The sequence below is a fragment of the Miniopterus schreibersii genome, assembly GCF_964146895.1.
Source record: "Miniopterus schreibersii genome assembly, chromosome: 18".
Classification (NCBI taxonomy): Eukaryota; Metazoa; Chordata; class Mammalia; order Chiroptera; family Miniopteridae; genus Miniopterus; species Miniopterus schreibersii.
Genome location: NC_138121.1, coordinates 25646209 through 25664275, shown reverse-complemented (window position 1 = coordinate 25664275; position 18067 = coordinate 25646209). Strand labels below are relative to the sequence as shown.

The 18067-nt window shown below is 50.2% G+C and overlaps 1 protein-coding gene across 1 annotated transcript in view; it reads right to left on the bottom strand.

The window, feature by feature from the left end:
• Nucleotides 1-2052, bottom strand: part of ATP2C2 (ATPase secretory pathway Ca2+ transporting 2) — a 52470-nt gene extending 50418 nt beyond the window's left edge. Inside the window, exon 1 of the mRNA XM_081119591.1 lies at nucleotides 1841-2052. Within this exon, the coding sequence (XP_080975717.1) occupies nucleotides 1841-1939 (99 nt within the window). The 5' untranslated portion in view covers nucleotides 1940-2052. The remainder of the gene's footprint in view (nucleotides 1-1840) is intronic.
• Between the last annotated feature and the right edge of the window lie 16015 nt (nucleotides 2053-18067).

Here is an 18067-nt window from a genome sequence, read left to right as displayed (position 1 = left end):
GTTTCTTGAGAAATAGTTCAAATTGGAGGATGTTGAGTGTGAGAGAGCAAAGGAGGTGTCCGGGCTATGAGCTGAGCTGGCAGTAAACAGGTCGCCTCACCTGGCTGGCCGCCCTCCCCATTTACCTTTACTGTAATTTCCTGGGTTTGCACAAGGCCACCTTTAGAGACAGGACACCTTGTTTCTCAGCCTGCCTTTGATGCTGGCTGCCTGGATCACCAGTATGCCTGTCACACTACACTGCCAAGTCATCACACACCACCTACAGGGTGCAGCTGAGAACACAGGTCCACAACCAGGTGGGTGAGCCCCTGCCCCCTCCATACCTACAGACAGGTTGAAGACCTATCCCACCCTTGAGGCCCTTTTTAAAACCTCTGGGGGAATGAAGTTCACTTTGGTGCAGAGATCAAATTCACCCCAGCATCTCTAATCATGTTATTTTATCCCTATACCTGGCACATTTGGATGATACCTGGGGCACCCGGACATCTCATAAAATCTGATAGTAACCAACTACACATAAGGAGTGTTGGAAAAATACCAAGCTTAACGCAAAGATCAAATGAGGGAAAGAAAAAAATAGAAAAAAGAACACAGAAGAGGCAACTGTGTTGGCAAACGAACTTCAAACTCCTTCAACAAGACACATTGCACGGCGTATAAGTAGAGAAATGGATTTTGGCAAAATAATGGGACTCTATACCCAATCTGTGTTTCACACACACGTTGCTTCAGAGAAGTAGAGATCGCTGTGGCCTGCCACCCTAGCGCCAGAATTCACATGCAAATGCTATTTTTAAAATGAGCAAATATTCAGGAATCCTACACCCAAAATGTTCTGACTCTTGTCATTCTTTGGGAGAACAGGGGATATTTTAAATCAAGGTTTTCCAGATGATCTGTTTCATTGAAAAGTAAATGTAACTTTGAGGTTTCCCTTCACCAGCCAAAAGGCAGGTTTGTAGTCTCATGAGCTCCTCCAGGGGACTATTTCAGGATTTTCTTTTTCAAGGACTGATTAAGCTTAAAAGAAAGAAAACGCAATGTCCCAGAGAAGCTTCGGCAGAAATTCAGCGCCCTCTGCTCTGGTATCTGTCTGTGACTTCTGCTCACATGCTAAGGAGAAAGTTGTAGGGTCACCAGTCACCACTATCACCTCTGGCTTCTCCAAGTGGAAGGGCTTTGTTGGAACAGCCATGTCATAGTTTGTCAGCTAATAAACCCCCCCTCCCCGAGAATCCTGTTGGTTTATCCTAGAGGGTCACCTGGAGGTTGCAAAGTAAACATATAAATCTGGGTGGTTTTTTCAAAGGGCAGTTTTTTGGAGACATGGGAAGTGAAGCTGGGAGGCCTGGCTACTGTTACCTTGATTTTCACCATTAAGTAATTATTGCTAAAACATGTGCGCAACCGTTTTCTGCTGCTGCTGTTTTTCACATCACTACCCCCCCCAACTCCACCCCCAATTCAAGTAGCTTTAAGTTTTTTTAAAATCCATAGAGCAGCCTAGGTGTGGAGACCCGGGAATTTCAATTCCAGCGAGGTTCAGTCCACAGCGAGGTCCTCCGCTAGCTCTGTGTACTTTGAGGGACGTGGTTAACGTGTTTCGCGCTCAGTTTTGCACCCGCAAAATGGGCCGGAGGCGGCGGGTTAAGCGGCGAGGGCCCGGCCCGCAGCGGAGGCGCGAGCTGGCGCGCTACGAGCACGGCTTCTCCACGGAAGCAGGGGGTGCAGGGCGGGTCGGCGGAGCGCAGCACGCGGACGGGACCTTGGGGCGGGGGGGTGCGCAGGGTGCAGGGTCAGGCCCCACGCCCCGCGCCCTGTTGTCCAGACTCACCAAGGTTTCCAGCTCGCCCCTCTCCAGCCGCTCGTACTGGTGGCCCGCGCCCGAGAAGCCGAGTTTCTGCAGGAACTTGGAGAAGCGTGTCTGGGCCATGGTGCGCGGGCGGGGGGCCCCTCGCCCGGCCTCGCGTCCCGCCGGCGGCCGCCCCTGCGCGAGTGTCGCGATCCCAGGCGAGGCTGGAGCTGCCTGCGCGCGCCCAGGTCTCCTGGGCCGGGGCCAGGTGACCGGGGAGCCGCCTACCTGCCCGCCGCAGGTGAGGCCCCGCCCCCAGGTGAGGCCCCGCCCCCGCAGGTGAGGCCCCGCCCCCGGGGCGGGGCTGCGCGCCCGGTACACCTGACCCCACCCCGCCACGCGAGCTCTGGAGACTTTCTGGAGAGCCCTGGCCTAGGGAGGCCCGGGAGCTGCAGCTGCGCCCTAGAACCCGGGCTGTTTCCCAAACCTGCCAGATCATGAGAGTCACCTGAAGCCCGGGACGGGGAGGAAGGGAGCGAGTACACGCTTGTTTAAAATGCAGATTCCCAGGCCCCTTCTTGCCCTGAGTCCTTGGGTCTGCAGTGGGCCGGAAAGCTGGACTTTAACAAGCGCCCAGGTGATTCATCTGGGGAGCCTTGTGGTTAACCCCAGGCGCTGGGCGCACGGTGGTCAGGCGCTGAGTCAGGCTCCAACCGCTGCTGTGGCCCCTGCAGGGGCCACGTGGCCTCTCTGAGCGGGGGCTCCCTAGTCTGTGGGAGTGAAACCCAGGAGTGGGAGGGGAGTCTGAGGCCCCCACAGCCTTAGTGCTCTGTGTGATCTTGGGTGATCTCTGAGCCTTTTACTCTCATCTGCAGAATGGGTTTCTGCACTTGCCTATCGTGGGACCTCAGGCAGGTTTCTTAAATTTTCAGAGCTTTAGTTTACTGATCTGTAAAATGGCCACCATGATAGTGCCTCCTTCACGGTAAAAATGGAAAGGATGTAATGGACATTGTTGCATAGGAAGGGCACAGGGCAAGGGCAGGGCTTGGCACGGGGTATGTTGGTGGTATCAGCATCATCAGAGGGAAGTTGCTGGGCTCAAAGGTCTCCCAAAGTATGCGAGCGAATGTGTAGCGCAGATGGCACACAGCACCCAAGGGCATGTATAGAAAAATGTAAGGGATTTGGCCTCATATGGGACTAAAATCCATAACAAGGCCCACTACTTAGTAGGGAGGTGGCTTTGGGGAGGGCTGTGCCTCTCATCTGTGCCTCAATTTTCTCATCTATAGAGTGGGGTTACTTAAGGACTATAGGACATGGCATGTGTGTTTGCCCATTAAATTAAATTGTGCTGCCTCTTTTGAGCAAATATTTGCCACCTGCCTCAACTGCAGGGAGTGGCCGCCTCAGCCCCATTCAACTTGATGGGAAGTTCTGGTGGCCCTTCTTGTTTATCCTGCCTCTTCCCCCTTTACAGAAACAAAGGAGCCTAACAGGATTGCGCCATCCGGGTCCACCAATTTCAACAAAGACCCAAGAATAATGGAAAAGGCAAAACTCTGGTGTGAGTTAGTCCAGATTTGAATCTCAGGCCTGTTCTTTTCAGATGTGTGACCTTAAGCAACTTTCTTCACCTGTCTCCACCTCACTTTACTCATCCACAAAATGGGGATGACACTGCCTACCTGGTCACGATCCCAGGAGAAAACAGATGGCACCTCAAATTGAATGTTTTGGGGAGAGTTTGATAAACAGACTATTTACAAAGGTGTGGGCGGGGTGTAGAGAAACCAGAGTGATTCTGCAATTTCCCAAGATTAGCAAGAGTGAAAAAATGCTACCATCCAGGGCCTGGAAGAAAAGAGAAGAAATCAGTTACTTGGAGGAGGTATCTGTGTGGAGCTGAGAACTTAGTAAGGGAAATGGCTCTGAAAGGAAGCCATGGATGCAGCCTCCTGGCCCACAAACCCAAAGAAGAAGGGAGGAGAGTGGGGAGTGGGTCTGCAGGAGCAAAGGGGAGATATGCAGAACTGACCTCACAGCCCTGTGTATACGGATCTGAGCAAATGTTTGTATAGGTAGAGCAGTTAGTAGTGCCTGACATTAGCAGGCTCTCGGGAAATTCCATTATTAATATAAAAGAATACGTGGGAACTTGGCTTAGTTATTTCTCAGGTTCTTTCCAACTGAATTCTGTTATTTTAAGGTAGTGTTGGATCCAGGGAAGAAAAATGCCTTGTTGGCATAGAACTTCATGCTTCCCCAAGGGTGTTTAATTGGGTATCATTTCTTCAGGTGGCGCGACGCATCCAGGGAGTGATGTGTTGGTCAAGTGCCTTTCTCTTGAAAGCCCAGCCTCTTGGATCCAATCCCTGTGGCCTCTGCTCCAGCTCAGAGATGCCAAGGCTGGAATTCATGGATCAGGTTTGAGAACACCCAGGTTATTCAGGAGGAAAACTCGGGGTAGTGGGTATTGTGAAACACCTGGCCCTGTTGGACACACAAATGGAGTAGACTACAGAGAAAGTAGTTAAAGAGATAAGCTATACGACTGGAAGCAGCTGAATGGGTACCCTTAGGCTTGAGTTTATTTGATTTTTATTTTTGTTGCACGGGGATCAGGAAATGTAGCCTGCACCCGTCTACTACTAAATTTTCTTAGTTTATTGAGACTTTGTGTCGGGTTTGTACGCAACATTTTGTAAGTGTTCAATGGCACTAGAAAAGATGGTATATTCTTTTTAAAAATATATATTTTTGTTGATGTTTAGAGAGAGTGAGAGGGAGAGGGAGAGAGAGAAAGAAACATCAACATGAGAGCAAGACATCAGTTGGCTGCCTCCTGGACGCCCCCTACCGGGGATCGAGCCGCAACCCGGGCACGTGCCCTGAGTGTGAATTGGACTGGCGACCTTTCAGCACACAGGATGACGCCCAGCCAACTGAGCCACACCGGCCGGGGCTAATTGGTATATTCTTCGTAAGGGTATTGGTAAGCTGTGCTCTTTTGTAAATTAGTTCTACAGCTAATTATTCTTAATTTTTAGTTATGTTTATGTCCTTTTTGGACTACTTGCTCTGACGCAGGAAGCTAATGATTTAACACTTCCCAGTCTAATTGCTTTCCTGTCCATATTTTTCTTTGCATGTCTGAATTTTTGCCTTTTGTATTATGCTGCATTGTTGGTTAGTGCATATGATTTACCTGTTTGCTATAACTCTTATAACTGTTTAAGGCCATCTGCATCTCGTTAAAACGTATTCCTTATATTCTACTTTGTAGAGTTAATGTCGCCACTGTTTCTTCCCTATGGCTTAATTCTGTGTGATCTCTACTTGAGCTTCTTTTCGGCTGTCTTGCTTATAATGGGGAAGTGTATTGTGTCTACATTGTTACAGTCGTTGCCATTAGACTGACTTCGGTCATCCTCACTCCCATGCTTTTTGAGGTATTTGATACTACTGATTGTCATCTTTTACTTTGATTTCAGGATAAACATTCTGCCAAAAATTCTACCAGGAACTGTCTGAAAGCATTTCAGAAACAGAGGGAAATATTTATAGCATCTCTTTGGATTTCCTCTTACAGATGGAAAGGAATTTTGTTTGTGATTTTCTTCTTTCTTTTTCTAACTTTTGCTCCTTTTTATATATATATATATTTTAAATATATCTTTATTGATTTCAGACAGAGGAAAGCAGAGGGAGAGAGAGAGAGACAGAAACATCAATGATGAGAGAGTCATTGATTGAGCTCACAACCGAGGCATGTGCCCTGACCGGGAATCGAACCCTGATTGCCTGGATCCTAGGTCGACGCTCAACTGCTGAGCCGCGCCCGGCTGGGCATATATTCTTAGCAACTTAATCTAACCACTCAAATTATGATTTTTTGAGTCTTTTTGTTGTGTGTTCTCCACTTTCCCCCCAGAATTACACCCTACTATTTACATTTGTTTTCAACATCCTTTTTAAGCTCCCATGGTCAGCACCACTGACTTCAAGATATTTTCCTTCAAGAGTCTTTTTCCTGCCTTTAAACTGCAGAATTCCAGAGTCTGTGCCCAACGGGTCCATTCATACAGGACAGTTTGCTGGGAAACTCTCCGAGTTTTGCAGCTCAGAGTGATCCTGGAGCCACAACCAGCACTGAATGTCAAGGGCGGGACCCAGTCAAAAGCAGCCTTTCTTGAATATCTGCTCTGGGCACCTTGAGCAATGAGGTCGTGCTCTCCAACTCCCATTCACTCTCTACAGGAAAATGGTGTCATTTCCCTTCCCATAAATCATCTCCCAACAGTACACCCTGTTGGGAAGCCTGGATGTAATCCCAACACACCTGAAATGTATTTGGTAATAAACCTCACTCACAAATTATAAGGTTGGTATTTGAAGGCACCCTTTTAAGAAGAGGTATAGTATGCAAGGGGCATATTTTGCACACATGTATATTTTTAAAATTTGAGGACTTAGTATGAAGTTATGTCTCTTTACATAAACCCTCGATTCTGTTTGTTTTTTAAGTGGCTGTGCTCACAGCCAATAATATAATCACTTCATAGATGAAAAATTGCAGTTTAGGGAGGTAAGCCACTTGCATTCACTCAGCAAATATTTTTAAGCACCTGCTATGCGGCATTGGAGATAGACCCCTGAACACAACAGATTTTATTCTGCACTTTTGTATCTTATCTCCTAGTGGGTGCCACAGGCTGCAAACAAGTCAATGTGTAATGCAGTGCCGGGCAGTGAAGGTAGTGGGTTGAGCAATGACCCCCCTAAAAGCATATGCTCATGTCCTAATCCCCAGAAACTGGGAGTGTAACCTTATTTGGAAAAACAATCTTTGACAGTATAATTATGTTAAGGATCTTGAGATGATCATCTTAGATTAACTGGGTGGGCCCTAAATGCAATGACTGGTGTCCTTATCAGAGACAGAAGAGGAGAGAGACACACATAGGGAGAAGATGGAGGCAGAGGTTAGAGTGATGAGGCCACCAGGAGCTGGGAGAAGTAAGGAAGGGTCCTCCCCTAGAGTCTTCGGAGGGAGCATGGCCCTGCTGACACCTTGATTTCAGATCTTTGGCCTCCAGAACTGTGAGAGAATAGATTTAAGCTAACCGGTGTGTGGTCACTGTTGCCACAGCCCCAGGACACTAGTAGAGTGAGCGATGCTGTGAGGAAACGTAAATAAGGACTGGAGAGTGAGTGGGGCTTCTGTAGCTAGAGCAGTCAGGAGAGGTGGCATTTGAGTGGAGACCTGAGTGACCCTTGTGGATATCTGGGGGGACAGTATTCCAAGCAGAGACAAGGGAAAGAGCCAAGGCCCTTAGCTTGTGTCACCACAGTGAGACCGATTTATGGGCAACAATTCATACATTTGCACCAAAACTGTGTTCACACACACACACATGGCCTGTTCCAGGCACTATTCATGTCATACTTTCTTTGTCACTCCTGTCAAAGTGATGCATTCAATGATGGGGAATCATTGGCTGAGCACTTCCTATAGCTGGGGGCATTTCTGGGCTTCTGAGAGGCTTAATTCCACCAGGAGAGACGGGGCCCAGTCCTGCGGAACATGGTACCAGGTGCCAAGTGAATGTGCCTTGGGACTTGCTGAATCCCAGGAGGTGAGCTCCTAGCACAGATGCCACCACCTCCTTCTTGCACTGCAGCAGGCATCGGGGGTGACATTTCCCTGCTGGCTGGGACAGGCCTGGGAATCCTCCTTATCATACTTTAAGTAGATACCAACAATTGTTCGAAGCTGGTACCTGAATAAACCTGTTTTACCAAAAGGTTTCAGGAGAGGAAGAAATGACTCGGCGTGTGGGGAAGTTATGGAACCTTCTAGAAAGTGGTATGGCTGAAGGAGAAGATCTCCATGTGTAAAGTCCATAACTTACAGGAGAATTTACTCCTGGTGTCGTATATTCTGTGGGTTTTGACAAATGCCCGAGGCCATGTTTCCACCGTTACCTTGCTACACAGAAGAGTTTCACTGCCCTAAAAATGCCCTGCATCACTCCCGCATCCCAAACCCTGGCAGCTGCTGATCCTTTCACTGTCGCTATAGTTTTGCCTTTTCCAGACTCTCTTTCGAAATCTACTCTTATTTTAAACATTCAAAAGCATCCAGACCTGTTGCCCATGGTCAAGAGAATTCCAGTCCCAAGCAAAGAGGCCCAAGGTTTTCCATATTTAAACTCTCCAGCCTGTGCTCCCCGCGGTCCCTGGGAGCTGCCCAACCACAGAGTTTGGCTAGGATGGTCCCACTTTTAGCACTCAAAGTCCTGGCATCCTGGAAAACCTCTCAGTCCAGTACGATTTTGAGATGCCACCCGCTTGCTACTCCCTTTTCCTCGTGTTAAAGTCCAGACCCCGGGCCCCTGATTCCCTCCCCACCTCCTTCCTCTTCCAGCCAAACCAAACCCCTTCACTTCCCAAAAGCCCTTGGTGCAAGCTCTGTCCCCTCCCCTTTGCTTGAGCTGTCCCCTCTGCTGCATTGCTCCCCAGGGTCCCCTGGTCCAAACTCTTTCCCTGATAACTCCTGCATACCCTTCAGGTTTTATCTGAATTGCCCCTTCTCTTGAGAGGCCCCTGCTGATCCTTGGACCAAGTGAGATGTCCTGCAAAGGGATCCCTACCATCCCTGTGGTTTCCACAAAGTTGTGGCACTTTATCACATTTACAAGTTTAAACAAAGGTGCTGAGGACAAACAGCTCAAATGTCTATCGGCAGTGACTAGATAAAAAAGACACGGCCTATCCATGTGGTAGGATATTACTCAGCCAAAAAAATGAAGCGGTGATCATGTTGCAACGTGGATGAGCCTTGGGAGCACCATGCTAAGTAAAGAAACTGGACACAAAAGGCCACATATTGTATGATTCCATCCATCTGAAATGTCCAGACCAGACACATCCCTAAAGACAGGAAGCAGCTTAGTGGTTGCCGGGGCCTGGGGGGGGGGGGGGGGGGGAATTGGGAGGTAGGGAGTTTCTTTTTGGGGTGATGGCAATGTTCTGGAATTAGAGGGGATGGTGGCGGGACCTCGTGACACAGTAAAACCCACTGAATTGTGCACTTCAAAATGGTCAAAATGATGAATTTTATCTCAACAGAGATATATTTTAAAGGAGGCACTCAGTACATATTTGTTCAGTAGAGAGTGAATATTTTAATTAAACCAGGGTTAATATTTTATTTAAACCAGGAAGCCTGATCAGAAGTTGAATGTACGATTTCTGTGGGCTTTTTAATATCATTAAGAGAGGTCAAAGTTCCTAGTTACTCCCTTTGAAAGTTGCTAGAGCCCAAAGGCTCCCAAGTTAGGCCCTGCCTGAAGGGGCAGAGCTAGGTCTCAGTGCCCGAGCTGGTAGAATGGGCGTGACTTTCTTTTCCCGGGTCTGGTGAGGCCAACCCCGGACTCACCTCCCCGGGGCTGAGGAATTGGGAAGGGGCTTGGAATCCCTTCAGGCAAGGAAGCAGAGGGGGAGCAGTCTCCCCCCACCCTCCCCAAGCCGCCAGTCCGCTGTGAAACAGTCGGGGTGAGTGACCCTGCACAGGGGAAGCCGAGCAAGCTCGAGGCCTCCATGACTTCCCACAGCAGGTGCTGCTGGACACACTTGTCCACACTCACCTTGACGTGAAATGAAGGTGACCTTTGGCTTGGAGGATTTTGGTCTGGCACCCTGGGCCAGAAAGGTAATAGACTGAGGCACGGTCTACTCTGTGTCCCAGCACCCTCCCAAAGGATCAGGATCCAGTCGCCCACAGGCAGGATGATCGTTGGGAGAACACATCCTTTATTGCCCCTCTCGCTCCCCACTCCTCTGCTACTTCTGTTTCCTGGGATCTCACCCTGGGAGCTGGGAGCCCATGCAGTAAGGTCAGATTCCTCATAGTGGCCCAGGAGGTCCCCTGTTATCCGGGCCCATCTGTCAACCCCACTCCTCCTGCCCCAGGCCCACCCCACCAGCCTCCTGGCTGTTTGTCAAAGGCCAGCCTGGTCTAGCCTCCTGGCCTTGGAGCCTCACAGTTCCCTCCACCAGCCTGTTCTCTGCACAGCAACTCCCAGGGCCCAACCCCCCATTCCTCCAGGCCTAGACCTCAGTGTCCCCCCAGGGAAGCCTTCCCTTCGCACCCGTTAAGCGCATCCCCATGCTGCCCTGCTGGGTGCTCACTTTGTGCTGGTTCATTGAGTGGAACTTGTACTTGGTGTACTTTTCCGTAGGCAACTTCTGCTTCAATAAAAAAAATCTGTTAAGTTTTTATACAGCAAATGGAAGCTTAATGAGAAATAAGATATTAGCACAGTCTTAAAGTATGTCCCACGAGATACTTACTAATGACAAAGGGGAAACAGTCGCTTTCCGGTGGAGAAACGTGGAGGACCTCACATCAGCCAAGAAAGCAGAGCTCTGCGATCAGGAATGCAACAAATGACATCATGTGGCTCCAGAGACGATGTGCCCAGGAGAACACATCGGGGGTGCTCCTGGCAAAGGGCTTAACAAATCTCATCAGAGGAAACCCCATGCCCACCCTGGGGGACATCCTAGGAGATAAACAGCTTGTGCTCTTCAAAAATGTCATCATTAGGAAAATAAAAGAAAGGCCATGGAATGTTCCAGATTGAAAGAGACAAAAGAGTCATAACAATTAAATGCAACTTGTGATCCTGAATCAGATCCTGGACCCAGAAAAAATATCTTTATTTTTTGCTCTAAGGAACATTAGTGGGACAACTGGTGAATCTGAGTATGTCTGTAGATAATAGTATTATATAGGGGCGGGCAAAAGTAGGTTTACAGTTGTTCGTATGGAAAACAATACAATCACTAATAAATAATACAAGAATAAACTCTGTTTTGAGCACTCACGACTGTAAAACCTACTTTTGCCCACCCCTGTATTAATGTGGATTTTCTGATTTTGGTCAGTGTCTTCTAGTTCTGTCCCTTTTTGAAAGTAAAAAAGGGAGGGGAGGAGAGAGTGCGCACCTGTAAGCGGACTTTGAGAATCTGATGAAGTATGTATGCAAGTCTGAAAAGGTTACATATTGTCTGATTCCACTGTATAACATTCTTTTTAAAAAAAAATATCTCTTTTTTGATTTCAGAGAGAGGAAGGGAGAGGGAGAGAGAGAAACATCAATGATGAGAGTCACTGATCAGCTGCCTCCTGCACGCCCCCAACTGGGGATCGAGCCCGCAATCCAGGCACGTGCCCTGACCGGGAATCGAACCGCGATCTCCTGGATCCTGGGGCGAAGCTCAGTCACTGAGCCACACCAGCCGGGCCACTGTATAACATTCTTGACATGACAAGTTTATAGGGATAGAGAAGAGCCTATTGCTGGGCAGGGGTTGGGGCGGTGAAAGGAGAAGAATGGGTGTGACTGTGAAAGTAGTGAGATCTGTGTGGTGATGGGACAGCCCTGTGTTTTGATGGAGGTGGCGCTCGCACGAATCTATACAAATGATCAAGTGACATAGAAACCACACACCCACACTGCAGCCTGTCAACTTCCCGGGCTTTGCCAACACGCAGTAGAAAGGTAAGGTGTGACCAGTGGGGGAAGCTGAGTGACGGGCACGCAAGGCCTCTCTGTGCAATCTTTGTTGCTTTCTGTGACTCTAGAACTATTTCAAAATAAAAAGTTTAAGAAGTAAAAGAAACAGGATTTCTCGGTCACCTTACATTCCCCTCTCCTGATTTATACTTTCTCCATAGCTTTTATTCACTGACTCCATCGATGTGTTTTTGGGGACCATCAGAGCCCCCTAGTGGACTGTCATCCCCATGACGGCAAGCAGAGAATCTGTCAGTATCTTTCCCGCTTTATTCCCAACACCTAGAGGAGCGCCTGGCACATAGTAGGTACCAAACTGATAAACAAATAAGAGAGCCATAGCCAGAGGCAACTGAGTGCCTTGGCCACAGCGAAACCGAAGGGAGGCAAGACCGGGGACAATGGCCATCTTGTAGCACAACGGGCCCTCTGGGAAGGCGGGTCCTCCCGGAGGGGCAGGACTGGACGCTGCAGCTGCACCTGCAGGATACCTTCCTCCCCGCTTTGCGTCTCCTACCATTTGTACCCAGGAGCCTGAGTACAGAGAGACTTCTGATAACCAGTTTGGGCGGTGACTGTGAACCTAGTTTAACCAGTAGGAAAGCTGGTTTACTCATTCAACAAATATTCATTGAGAGCCTGCAGAGAGGAGAGGTTGCTTGCAGCAGGGTGATAGCAGTACCCCCATTTCAGTGAAGAGGGAATGTAGTGGTGGGGTGTTCCTCCACCCAGATCCCCCAGGATCCCATCTTGAGGGACTCCCCTTTCTAAAATCCAGCACCTGTGGGTCTCTCTCTGGAGGCGAGACCTGGCAGTGCCCAAGACCAAAGTGCCTGGACATGTTCTTACCCACAGAACTTCCCTTCACCATGACTGGCAAGCCCAAGGCAGAAGCCCAGCTCCTTGCCCCCAAGAGGGGCAACTCAGGTCAAGCTCGCCCTCCAGAGCCTCCTGCTGGCCAGGCCGAGCCTGAGACCTGACCTGAAACCACACTTGCCTTTCCTGTTCCCTTCTCTTCCCTACCAGTTGCTGCTGGAAGGACGTCTTTAACAAATCACATGCCCTTGAGTTTTATCTCAGTGTCTGCTTCCGGGGAATCTGGCCCAGGACAGAATTAGAGGCACAGAGTGGTTGAGTAACTTAACCACAGCCACACAGCTAAGAGGGAAAGCCAGGAGTTGTGTCCCTGGAGCTGGATTCCGGAACCTGTGTGCCTACCCATCCTGCTGCTCTGCATCCCCTGAGGGACTCCTTCATTCACTCACAGACCTGTTGTGACCATCGCCTGCTGCCAGGCTCAGAGCTGATGACAGCCAAGGGGAGTCTCAGGCCCCTCCTCTGAAGCTCTCAGCCTATTGAGGGAGGCAGACTCAACCCCATCCATCTGATCATTCACCTATTCAATAATCCGGTGTTGAGGACCTACTGTGTGCCTGCACCATGCTAGATGTTGGGAGGGGAAGGACTTAGACATGCTCCCTGCCCTGCGAGAGCTCTAGGTCCGGTGGAGAAGGGACAAACGTGCCGTGTGTGTCGCAATGTCACTGCATGCAGGACCCAGTGGGGGCGCAGAGGAGCACATGTCAGCCTGCAGGGAGCTGATACACATCTGAATCTAAACGGAACAGAGGAGTCAGGCAGGGAGAGGGGGTGGAGGCGCACAGTCTAGGAGAGGAGCAGTTGCACAACATCACAGTCCCTTGGTTGGAGCTGAGGGGCGGACATGAAGTCACAGCCAGCGCGCTGTAGTCTGGGCTCTGGGGGAAACAGCCACAGAGGTGGCCGTGCATCGGCCCTTCTGTGGGGCCGGACCCCAGGCTCCAGTCTGACGGCTTCTCCACTTCTCTGGGGGCTTGAACCGTATGTCTCACCGTCTCAGCCGGGGCCCCTCTTACCTCTCTAAAAGGGGCACAGTTACCCACACCGTGCAGGTGGTCATGAAAGGTACGTGAGAATGGCCTAGCCCTGCGTGAGTCCTGGGTAGGATCCAGCAGGGCTGCCAGGTAGGTTTGAGCAGGTCACGCAGGGGTCTAGGGATGCCAGTCACACACCTGCAGGTGCTCATGGCAGAAAGGGGCTCCCTTTTTGAACCCCTATAAAGACGGCAGGTGGACGAGCTTGGTGCTGCCGATGGGGGCTGTTATTGCTGAGACCTGCAGGGGGAGGAGGTCTTTGGTACCACACGTGAGCCCCACACCTGAGCACTGTTCACTGAGCCCGAAGCTTCGCACGCTTCCATGGGACTTTGGGACAAGTCAGGCAGGGGAGAGAACCTGGTGGGAGACTGGGGAGGGTTTCAGTAGACAGAAGGGTTGGCAAAGACACTTAGGGGGGAAAGTCCACTCTGAGCCAATTCTCACCCTACCACTGACTTCCGGGAGTCCCCCCCTTCCACTTTCTGAGCCTCACTTCTTACAGGTGAGGACAGAAGAATGCCCACCGCCGGGGCTGTTAAGGACGGACCAAAATGAGCTTAAATGAGGTGGGGCTGAAGCACCCAGTTCCACATCTGCTCGTGACTTTGAGCTGAATGCCCTGCAACACCCCTTCACCTGTGGAAATCCCAGCTTCCCCAGGTTATTGTATCAGTCTCTATTTTGGACCTCCGGCCCCCAGAACTGTGGGACAATAAGTTCCTGTTGTTTTAAACCACCCAGGTTAGGGTCATGCCTATGGCAGCCACTGGAGCTGTCACGCTCAGAAACTTAGCTCAGATAGTTCCACCCCCAGGAAGCCCTCCTTGACTTCTCTCCTGGACTGGAGAGAAAGCCCAGATATGGCTTTACCCCAGCACTTCCCATGGTGCCTGTGATAACCCACACACCTGCGTGTCTCTCCTCCAGACGACAGGTATCTTGGTCTCTAATGGCTTAGAGGCCAGCAGCCTCTCCCAGGGGAAAGGAGTCCACAGTCTAGCAGCCTCAACACTGTCCACCACGGATGACACTCTAATTAATGGTGGAATTTCAGGCAGACAGGTACCTGCAGGGAGAAGTCTGTTTGGGGGCTGGGCACCTCTCACCCCAGGGCCTATTCCCCTCCTCCCAAGTGGAAGCAAGATTCCTTCCCTGGGGTGATAAGATGGGGTTTATCCTGCACTTTCATCCTCTGGAAGAGCCCCACCTACTTTCCCTTTAGACTACCTTGCTGACCTGTGTGCGAAAGTTCTAGAAAAAGACTCGGGCCTGGGCAATTAGTTAATCCTGGCAGCTCAGATGGAAAATGGCCCCAGGAAAGAGTAACTGTTCGTTTACCCAAGGATCAGAGTGGATGTGTAATTAAGCTCCTTCTATAGAAACGCTGCTGCAGTGGGTGAGGCCTCTGCCTTTAGCCAAGGGCCACTTTTCAGTGGCCCTGGAGAAGCCCTGTGTCTCCAGCAGGCAGGGCCGGAGCAGCCCACTGGCCTGTCCGTTGTTTCCTGGCTTTCTGGTGCCCCTCGTCACGGCCTTGCTCTGAGGCCCCGTGAGGAGGGACGAAGCCCTCTCAAAGTCTGGGCCACCCTACCCCCACGGCTGTGACACCATCCTAAAGCAGCCACAGAGGTGGTAGCCATGGCTTCTTTTGTCTCTTCAATATGGGAGGTCTTGTGTGGCAAGAAAGAAAACTCCAGATTGGGGATTGGGAGAAGCCGGGCTGGCCTCCTCCAGCTCATGGGACAACGGGCGGTGGGGCCACGGTGTCCCAGCGGCCTGCTCTGCTGATTCCAGGCTGGGTGGCCTTGGGTGAGTGCTTCACGCTCTCAGCTCCCTCTGTGGAACCGGAGGAAACCGAATCCGCTCTGTGACAGTGCCGGTGCCAGCTTCCTGGCTGTGATACTGCGCTGCAGTTACATAAGGTGTCACCGTGGGGAGAGGGACTCGCTGTTCGTTTCCTTGCATGTCCCGTGAATGTTCCATTGTTTTGAATAAAATGTTTCTAAAAATTATTTTTAAAAAGAAGAAAAGCAGGTGGATGACCTTAGTAGGAGACATAACTTGACTTTGACAGTGAATAGCAATAGATAAGTAAATAAATAAATGTGTTCTTTCCTTTCTACAAGCTTTTCCGAAGGGCTTCCTGTAATTTGTACTTCCTAGGATACCAACAACTGTGTAACATCTGGCTACTCTGATGTCAGAATGAAGTCGATACTCCATCAAAAATTCAGACAATACCTCTATGTGTTCACGTAACTACATAAATTCAATGCTTTTCCTCACTGTTTAAAAAAAAAGAAGTCCCTACCTCCCGGGGACGCTGGAATCAGGCTACTTGGTCTGCACCCTCAGTCTGCGGCGTACTAGCTGGGCGACCCTGGCCAAGCAACTTGATTTCTCCCAGCTTCAAGTCCCCTCATCTGTAAGATGGCTGTGGATAGTTCTGCCTCGTGGGTTGGGAGAGCTCAGGTGGGTTGTTAGTTTCTGTAAAGGGCTTACAGGGCCCTGCACATGGTCTGTGCTCAGAAGGTGCTGGCTACTGTGTTAAGGTTGCCACAAGGAGTAATGAAATAATACAGAGTGTGCTTGGTAAATATGTATTGACAGAATGAGTGTATAAATGCATGAATGAATCAGTGATGAGTGAGTGGGAAAGTTAATTAATTACCCAGAACCTAAGAGAAAATGCTCCAGTGGAACTTACCGATGGATGAAGTGATAGAAATTATTTGGGCTTTATCCTGAGGTTCTCAACTGGGGCAGCTGTGCCCCCAGAAGACTATTGAGCCAAGATAATAATAAGGGATTATAACCATTCTCACTGAGCACTTACCATACATTCATCATTTCTCATAATCCCTCCTAGCAACTCTGAATGGCAGCTACTCTTACCACACCCATTTCACAGAGGAGGAAACTGAGGCTCGGAGAAGGTAAGCCCCTTGCTCAGGATTGGAACCCAGACTGACCAGTCTGTGCTCTCTCTGCCCCACCTCATAGGCAGCCCCCCTGCCCAGAAGTAGGGATGAGTTCAGCCCTGTCCCCAGCGTCCTATGTTGGATTACACACTAGCAGTGTCCCCTTCTGGGCCACAGTGGCTAGAGGGATGTGCTCTGATAGGCCAGAACTAGCGGAATAGCTGGGTCTCTGGAGCCCAAGCTGTGGGTAGGACAGACCTGGCTGGAATCCTGGCCCTGGCACTTACTGGCTGTGTGACTTTGGATGAGTCCTTTCAGATTTCTGACACTCACTCCGTTTCCTCAACTGAGACCTGCACAGGGAGTGCTGGGCACACTCAAGTCTCTGCTGGCTGTAATTGTCTGCTTACACCATGTGTGGCAGCCATGGAGTGGACAGGCCCTTAGACCTGTGGTCCTCAGCCCTGATGAACTTGCTACTTGTTAGACCCCTTTCTAAGCAGGAGATACCGCCAACCCCAGGCACAGGTCCCCTCCAGACCAGTGAGATCAACCGTCCCGGGCATGTGGGGCACTGGGCACTTCATGGGCCACGCAAGCTGTGACCCCTGGCTCGGCCCACAGGAATTACATACATAAACTCCACGGTGAGGCTTGTGCCTGGAATGAACAGACATAAACCTCACTCTCTGAAATGTCCCCTACTGGACTTGATATCCATTGTCTTTCTTTTCCACTAACATGAAGGTCAAAATCTCCTATGAAGGTGACAACAGATGCCCACTTCATATACCCTTTTCATGAATCACTAGACTGCTTTTCACTCGCATTCCACACACAAAAACAGTAAGATAAGAATTCTTTTGAATGCACTGCTCAGAAATGACACACACAAAAGGCCACCATTCTCCACTTTAAACTGGACGTGGACTGTTTTCCAAGGGCATGTGGATTGTATGGGAGATAAGAGTGTGTGCATGGGTGGGGGGAGGCAAAGGGGGACCGGGGGCAGGCGCGTTGCTTGTTTTTAGAATACGGGTACTCTAATGTTGTCTCCACATTTGGAATTAAAAAGGATGACTCCTGCCAAACAATTTATTAATACCAATCACCACTGTCCGCTTTGAAAGTGGGCTACGGGGTGAATTGGATCAGTTCCCCCACAAACCTATGTATGTGCCTGTCCATTTTTTGTGCAGACACTGTTGAGATTTGAATTGTGTAACAGATGCCCTCAGGGCTCTGACCATCCCTCTTGGGTCCCTGTGCACACGAGGCGGCTGCCCCTGGAGTTGACAGCCCTTCCCCCATGGGCAGCCCTACCCCATCATGGAGGGCGCCCCTTCCTCCTGATGGGCCGACTCCACAGATCATTTGCAGAGAACATGCAGGCTCTGGCTCACCAACTGCTAAGAATTTCATTATACCAAGCACTGGGCCCTTCTGAGTGACTGCATGGGTTCCTGCCCCCGGAGCTGGCCCTGGTGGGACTCAGGCTGCCTCTAGGACCCCCAGGGGTTGGCACCAAAGTTACTCTCTGCAGGACTCTGACACCTCACCTTGTCTGACCTTCTTGCCTGTTGTCTCACTTCTCCACCTCCTGCCCAGTTTTTTCCTAGAAACTTCTCCAATACATTGCTTTCACTGCATCTTCCCCCCAGGGTCTGCTTCAGGGGGATCTTAACTAGAACAGTTCACATGTGGCGGGGGGGGGGGGGGGGGGGGGGGAGCTGAGCTGAAACCCCAGCAACACCCACCCTCCCTCTCACCCTCAGGAGTCAATGGCCTCAGCACATCTGATTTAAGATCAGCAGGCAGTTAAAACTACAATTATGCATGAATAGG